The following is an 8333-nucleotide window of genomic DNA, read 5'->3' as shown; positions in this document are numbered from 1 at the left end:
ATGAAAGTACCCCAGTAAGCATTTACTGTATCATAAACAAAAGTTAAATAGATAAAATTTTCGGAAGGGATCTCTACTAGTGATAAGGAAGCCCGCATATCACAGACATTTCAAAAAGACCATTTTCCCGTTATTTAGATTATTAAATGGATGAAGAAATTGTTGGATTATTTTTTTTCCATAAAGGTCGTCCATTGATCTATCATCAACACACATTAAGGGTATATTAAAATACTTGTAGAAAACGATATTTTGCAAGACAGCAGGACAACCTCCACATTTGTAAGATATCACCATCCAGGCAGGATTCAAAATCCATAGCAGTGAAATTGTGTCAGCGTCCTTATGATTTACTCGTACATAAAAGAAGAACCAATGCAATATAGCGTTTGGTTTCATTATCAAATCTTAAGACTTTTTATTTGAACAAATGAAAACTAGGCCGTGTTAATTTTACTTTTAAGCACATTTTTTTCAATTCCCTGGTACAAGCATTTTAAAAGAGTATTTAGCTTTCACCAAAAACTTATTTAAATTGCTTAGGTAATCATCTCCCCTGTGTTCCTGCTCTTATTTAACATTTGTATATCTATGTAACTTGATTGCAAAATAAATCAAATGCTTATTAAAAACTGTGTTCAATTTTAAATAAGATGGTTATAAGGATCGACACATGCATAAATACATTTACAGTAACATTTTCTCTCTACACGCAATTATAACATCAAACATTGAAGGTGGTGTTTAAATGATATATCTTGTCAACATCATTGGATCAAACTTACTGTTATAGACATGTAAAAAATGTACTTATTTGTTATACAGGTTACTTTATATACTCTATATATTCGCATTCGTGACACAATATCTTTGAATAGTCAGCCCTTTCAACTTTAATCGTCTGTTCATAGTTTGCCTATTGTGGTTACTGTCATTGCGTTTGTTGCAAAGATGGTAAAACATGATAAATTGTTTAGGCTCATATTAGAAGTAGATTTTCCATTGAAACATTGACCAATGAAATTTTACAATCTCACCAGGAAGTATGGTATAAACAATATCATCTGTTTGTCTGGGGACACTTAATCATCTTCATGTCAAGTTTTCTTTTCAAACAAAAGGTTTGAAAGAAACCTTATTCAGCAGTTGTACAGTGCAAATAATAGATCTGCACTTATATACCTTTTTATAGGCACAGTTTAAAAACTAGATCACTCAAATGTATAACATTATGAAGAAAGAAGAATTGTTAAAGAGTTAATTTTAAAATTATTGTAATACATCTGAAAAGAATGTTAATCACAAATCAATTTATCTAAACATATATAGAATATTTATCATGTTGAAATGTTGTAGCTAATTCTTTAAATGCATCAGTATGATAAAAAAAGATAATCAGTTTAAACTTTCAAATTGGTAAGAAGAGAAGTTCGTATTTTCATCAAATGCATACAAAAACAACAACAGTTTTTTGTTATACATTTTTTGACGTTCATGTATCTGTCAAAACGTGTTAGAAAGCAATCAAGCAAAAGTGATCATTCTGATGGAATTTTTAAACATATATACAGTATAACATGTATAATTATAAGAATCAGTTGAGGATGGCCTGTATATAAAATATAAAAACGAACTTGCAAAATATAGAAATTAAAAACAAAACGTCTAACACCGGATAAAATTGATTGAACCAAATTAAATGATCTACCGATTTCAATGATATTATCATTTCTTCTGGATAAAAAGATGATATAGAAATTTGGCCCTTACAGTATAAAAGAAATGGATTTCTTTTTACAAGAAATGTAACTAAAATATATAAAAAAAATGGCATATTTCTGATTATATGTAGTCTGGATTACGAGTTTGCTATTTGTGTTTTTCCTTTTTCTGAGATAATTGTATACACCATAAATATTTTTGATATTGATTATGAGGTCATTATCATTGCAATACATGGCACATTCGTCTTTGAAAAAAGTTTTTGTGCTAGCTATTAATTTTTGGTGATGTTTCCATTCCATTCTGGGTGAAGTGCTGGGTAGGGTGAAATAGGTCTCGGCAAGTTAAAATGTATTTCTATGAGTTGTTTTGTCTTCCTTTTTGTCTTTCTTTGGTGTCATATTGATATATGAAAATATATCAACGGATATACTTCACTTACTATCTATATCTGATATTGACACCTTCTTTTAATGCTCCCTAGCGAATTATCACGTATATAGATGAGAAACTTGATACAAAAATGTTTCATGGATTGATTTGATATCTATCGGAACAATTGTTTCATGTTTTGTAGATTATAATTTTCTAAAATACGTAAAATTTAGTTATTTTTGCCTCATGAGTAATATTGTTTGCATTGTTAGTTTTTTAAAAGGCTCCAATCACGGTTTTACCTTTAACCCCATGAGCTTATTGTGAAAATGGCCGTTTTCATTGAAAAGTCTCCTGTTTCAAGTTCAAACTGCTATGAAACTATGAAAAATGCTTTAATACTGATGAAACTTGGAACGAATATTGATTGGGCCTGGGTCTCTATAACATCCTGCTCAAGCGTAAATTTCCTGTTACCATGGCAAGGAGAGACGTCTCAAAATTGCGAAAAATCACTGTTTTGCATTGTTTTTATCCCCAATCAAAACTGATTTCAAAGTGATGCAACGTCTCATGAAATGAGATAGAGTAAAAGGCTTCTCAGCGTTGGTTATTAGTTACCTTAAGATCGACCTGATACATGTACCATCTTCAGAATGTCAGATGTCCAAAATTTTCTTGGCGATGGGGAGGGGATTAATAACTCCACCCTTCAAACACCCCATACCCCGAGTTGTACCTTTTTGATGGGGGGCGGCGCCGAAAAAGTGGTCACTTTTTTTGGTCTAAATAGGGCATTTTTTCACTGTTTGAGGCCTAAAAAGGGGGGGGGGGGTCAACAAAAAGCCGTCAAAACACGTCTACATGAGGTAAAAGGTTAAGCATACGCATTACAAATGATATTTCAAATATTCTTTAATTGATATGTTGAGTAAAAAAAAATCTGTTATGCGTTTTAAAACAATTTAAATTGTACATTTTGTATGAAACCTTTCTGTAGATACTTTTATTGGTGATGTTCTTTTGAAATCTTTAAAAATAAAAAAACTTAAATGTATCAATAGCCTTCGTCAGTCTTGAGCGGTGGTGATGAAAAAATAAAATCTATATTAAATAATACTATTGCTCGGAGTTATTTGTGTTCGTTATTTATTTTGTCCATGGGCCCGGATTTTATCAAATACTCCCTTCGATTTACAGCTAAAAATAAATTCTGTTTCAATTACTCCTTTCGATTATTATATTTGTTCCCCCTTCGGTGATTCGCAGCATGTCATATTAATGAATATGAACCGGAAAGCAGTTCTGCTGTACATAAATAGCAATAAATGTTCTGATTTTGACACTTAGGTTATAAATTTGTTATTTCCCTTTTTAGTAGTACATGAAATTATAATTTGTAATATTTTGACACAGCATATCAAGTATACTATTAGTGATTGAATGTGTCAATATAAAGAAGCAAAAAAGTGTATTGATCTCTCAATAAATCAATTAACAATTGTTTTTTATATATTACCAATGTCAAGTAGCTTTTATGTATTTGACTCGCACGAACATGATGTTAGTGAATTTCCTCATACCTGCCTAAAATTCAAGTAAGAGTTCTATCAGTATTTAAAGAAACCATTTTTTTTAATTTGACATGAAAAAATGCATGTAATATTACTATATTATAATATAAGTCCCTTTTGTTACTATTTAATTTGTATATTTGTTACAATTATAATAATAAAAAACAGACTTTGATATGTTTATCGTCTTATGTCAAATAACATTTACAAGTCTGGTAAGTCTTGTTTTATTCTCAATCCTTACCAGGTAAGCATTAGTGAAATCATTTTTTCAAATTGTATATCTGGCCCCTCTTTTTAATTATGGGCAGTGCATAAGATAAGTATAATTATGCAAAAAAAAGGTTTACAAAACATTCGGAAAAAATTTACAATAGTACTTAATCTGAATATAACATGACCTGTGCGTATGAAAAATTTGGAAAGGTATCTATTATGAGCGCATTTTTTTTTGCGCGGAGCTTCTCAATTGCTGCATTGCAGCAACATTTGTACTTGCCTGTCTTTAGTGACAAGAAGTGAAGCTTTCAACACCTAAATCGTACATATATAAGTCACTGGATGTCACAACAACAGCAATGGACACATGCACTAATTGATTGAGAAAAAGATAATCTGACATAATCGGTGATCACTAATATGAAACACACGTTTTTTTTTAGATAAAAGAGCTACATTTTACGCTTTTAACTTATCGTCTTAAAATTTCGGATGAAAAGAAAAAGGAAGTTCTGCAAATCAAATCATTAGGATTGCAATTGCTATTACGAGTAATTTTGAAAATGTAGATATTGAATAATCGATTTATGTCTGTATTGTACACCTGGAACACATTTAATTGTTTTTATATACCGTTGATCTTAACGATCAAAATATTTGCAACTCTATTCTATTCAGCCAGTTTGAGTGAACAATTAGCTTCGCCAGGTACATATACTAAAAATACAGCAACCTCCGGGTGTTTGATGTTATCAATATGAATATATATAGTCAAGGTTCATTACCTTTAATTTCCCCTAGAGTATAATGTACACGTGAACTATTGCACGTTTGAGTAAACTAAAAGCACAGCGTTATACCTTAGACGAATGTTAATCTAGATCACTTGTAACAATTCATATTTTCATTTCATATCGAAATAAGGCTAATTATACTTTAAGAAGAGTAAAATTTAATTACAAATTTGACAACAAAATAAGTATGCAGCATAAGTGATTTAAACTTAAATTGTCGTAACATTGGCTGATTTTTTCAAAAAATAATCAAAGATAAATAAAAAAAAAAACAACTGATCCTATTTAAAATGAAAATTTTTGTTTTATTAAAATTCTTAAGAATATATAAGAATTAAATACTTAACTTCATATACAGTAAGAGTGTTTTTAAAAATGTACACTTTTCTTGTTATAAAAGTTTAAGCCCAAATTTGATGTTAAGAAAAGAAACAGGGGAAATCAATCAGATGATTTTCTGAGGTTACAAAAGAATGAGACAAATACTTTTTCCACTGGTTATTTATCTACTGTATTCATAACAATCAGTAAAGCTGTAATTTGCAATGTTTCGACAATTTTAAACTTATTATAAATGTATTTACCTTAAAGTTCCGGGTCGCTAGATAAAAACATCCAAATCTTTATGTTAAATCTTCAAATCCTATTTGCTGTCGGATGGTGAAATGTTTTTGTATGCATGGTTAAATACTAAATAACTATCGTAAAAATTTACATCGACATTTCATATATAAATATTAAGAAAACGATTGCACTCCAGCATCATTTTTTTTGTCTAAAATGAATAAGAATGAAAAGAAAAGTAGTTTAACTAAGAAATTTGTTAAGGTTTTTAAAGATGCAAACAAGAAAGGAGTTTCGCAAAAGGAGATTCGAAATATTTTTGGTACAAAATCGGAAAACGGATTTAAAAAAGTGGACTCTGGAACAGGGAAAGCAAAGGAAAATGACAAGGCGACAACTCCTAAAGAACCGGTTAAGGAAAATAAATGGATTTCAAGGAGATTTTCTTTCTTATATTCCAAATATAGCATGTACGCTTTAATTTACACATTTGGAATATTAAGTGCAGTGATTACATTGACAATTAAGGAAACAATTACCGATATGCTGGCAGACAAATGTATAATAGATCACAGTTTATATGCATCGGAAATGGCAAGGCCATTGGTACAGTGTGGCATGTGTAAGAATTTAGACAGCATCCCTGTAGAGCACGCCATCTCAGCTGAGGACTTTAACCGTAAATACGCTTATAGTTATGTTCCTGTGTTAATCAAAGATGCAACCAGCACTTGGTCAGCTATGTCAACCTTCTCTTACCAGTACTTTAAAGATCTGTATCAAGGTACAAGGGACTCTCTGAAAACTGTGGAGGAAGATTGTCTCTTTTTCCCATACAAAACCGACTTTGACACATTAAGCGATGTTTTCAATATGTCAGATAAGCGAGCAAACTTTGAAGAAGGGGAGGACCCATGGTATATTGGATGGTAAAATAATTTCACATAATCATGATTTGATTTGTGAGATAGATTATTTACTTAGTGTTTCAAGTTATTAAGGGTATTTTGATATAACTGCTTGAAATTCACAGACCAAATGTAATGTTAGTTAATATCATCAAGGATTTTCACAACAATTAAAAGCCGGAAACAATAACATAATCATAACGTCTATACGTGATATTTATTAACAACAAAGCCTTATATAGTTGATTGTGCAATATAGTATTCGTGTACGAATAGAAATCAATCCGGACAAAGCAAATGAATATTTATTAATATTACTGTGTTTACTTTAGAAAAAATCGATATTTCTACTTTTAGGAGCAATTGCCACAAGGAAGTCAGGGATAAGTTAAGGAAACATTACGAACGACCCTATTTTCTACCAAACAACTCAGAATCCAGCACCCTTGATTGGATCTTCATGGGAGGTTCTGGAAATGGAGCACCTGTTCATGTTTGTATTTTTGTCTTCATACGTGGATTTTTAATATTTATTTTCTTGGGTTTCAATATTTAATCATGGTTTAGCCGGTGTTGTTTGTATGTATTGATATCATAAAGAGTTTGTAACTTTGGTATTGACCATTATAAACAGAAAATAAATATAATGTTCACCTATCAATTGAGTTTTTGTTGTTTTCGTGGTGCCTAACTCTTTCTTATTTTACAAAATTTATGCACTCATTTTTGCTCACCATCTTTTAACTATGCTTCTTTTAAATCACTTAAAGAAGATCACATTCGTTTTACCTTGTTGTTTTCAATATGTTCATTTTTTTCAGAGACAAGTATATTTAAAATATAATTTATGTGTTTATGTATACTTTTCAGTTAGACTACGTAATGCGACCTTCCTGGCAAGCACAGATATCCGGCAAGAAGACGTGGTCACTGGTACCCACCCCTGAATGTGAAGCCGAGTGCAAGAGTTTCAATGTGACTGTCCATAAAGGAGACATATGTAAGATGTATAGTAATTAAAAAACAATTTTGCACAAGTATTACCAAACCTCAAGTATTTCTCTTAATGATGAGTGTGAAAGCAGAATATTACGATGCTTGTCTTAGATTTAATATAGCACAGGATCGAACTCAGGATCTCCCACGTATATATAAAATCATAAAATACTCGTATGTAGACTAAAGTTGTGTTCCATTTCCATTTTCCAGTATTATGCATATTAAGAGTTTTGTTTGGTCTAGCTAACAGAGACTGCATTGTAAACTACTTAAAAAGTCAAGTTGTTTTCTAGAATTGATTTGAAAGTATATAATATGAGCCGTGTCACAACAAAACCAACATAATGGGTTTGCGACCAGCATGGATCCAGACCAGCCTGCGCCTCCGCGCAGTCTGATCAGGATCCATGCTGTTCGCTTACCGACCCTATAACAAGTAAAGAAACTAATAGCGAACAGCATGGATCCTGATCAGACTGCGCGGATGCGCAGGCTGGTCTGGATCCATGCTGGTCGCAAACCCATTATGTTGGTTTTGTCATGACGCGGCTCATATGTCATAGAAATTTCAAAAAAGTACATTTGTGTTTCATTTCAGTTGTGGTAGACACTAACGTATGGTACCACTCTACTTTCATCCATCCTGGAGAAATAAGTATTACTATTGGATCGGAATATGACTAATTCAACAAACATGTATGCCAGATGGATCAGAACTAACAAACAGTGGTAAACAGTTTGATAAACTGAAAAATGTCAAAGGAAGAGAAAACTTATCTTTGTTGTTGATACATTTCATAATTGGTGGTAAAGTTATTTATCAAAAAAGGCTGTGTTTGAAATTTTTGTTTGTTGAAATGGAATTCTTCTTCACACCAATTAAATTTCTGTGTAATTTTCATCACGCTTTTCTTTTGTATTTTACATTTATTGTGTGTACATGTATTTCTTAAATATGCAGAAATACGAGGAGTGAGAAGATACGTGGACTTTGTATATAAAATAGAAACCGGTTTTCATTGAAGATTCACAATACAGTACAAATAATCATCTGTTACATATTCTCGGAAAAAAATATAAAAATAATAGTGCAAATATCAAATCTATGACATATTAATAATATCTGCATATTCTATCATATTTTAAAATGGTTTACCTCAATAAATGAATTTTTCATG

The 8333-nt window shown here is 31.2% G+C and overlaps 1 protein-coding gene across 1 annotated transcript; it reads left to right on the top strand.

Annotated features, from left to right (window-relative positions):
- The first annotated feature begins 5364 nt into the window (after positions 1-5364).
- LOC132724274 (uncharacterized) lies at positions 5365-8056 on the top strand. The gene is made up of 4 exons (XM_060709108.1): positions 5365-6177; positions 6514-6649; positions 7027-7156; positions 7754-8056. The coding sequence occupies exons 1-4, from the start codon at positions 5465-5467 to the stop codon at positions 7837-7839; spliced, it is 1065 nt and encodes a 354-aa protein (XP_060565091.1). The 5' UTR covers positions 5365-5464; the 3' UTR covers positions 7840-8056.
- Positions 8057-8333: the final 277 nt, after the last annotated feature.

This window comes from Ruditapes philippinarum, unplaced genomic scaffold (assembly GCF_026571515.1).
Source record: "Ruditapes philippinarum isolate M1 unplaced genomic scaffold, ASM2657151v2 ctg11846_1_1_1_1, whole genome shotgun sequence".
Lineage (NCBI taxonomy): Eukaryota > Metazoa > Mollusca > Bivalvia > Venerida > Veneridae > Ruditapes > Ruditapes philippinarum.
The sequence above is the reverse complement of the archived record's forward strand: the minus strand, read 5'-3'. Positions and strand labels throughout refer to the sequence as shown.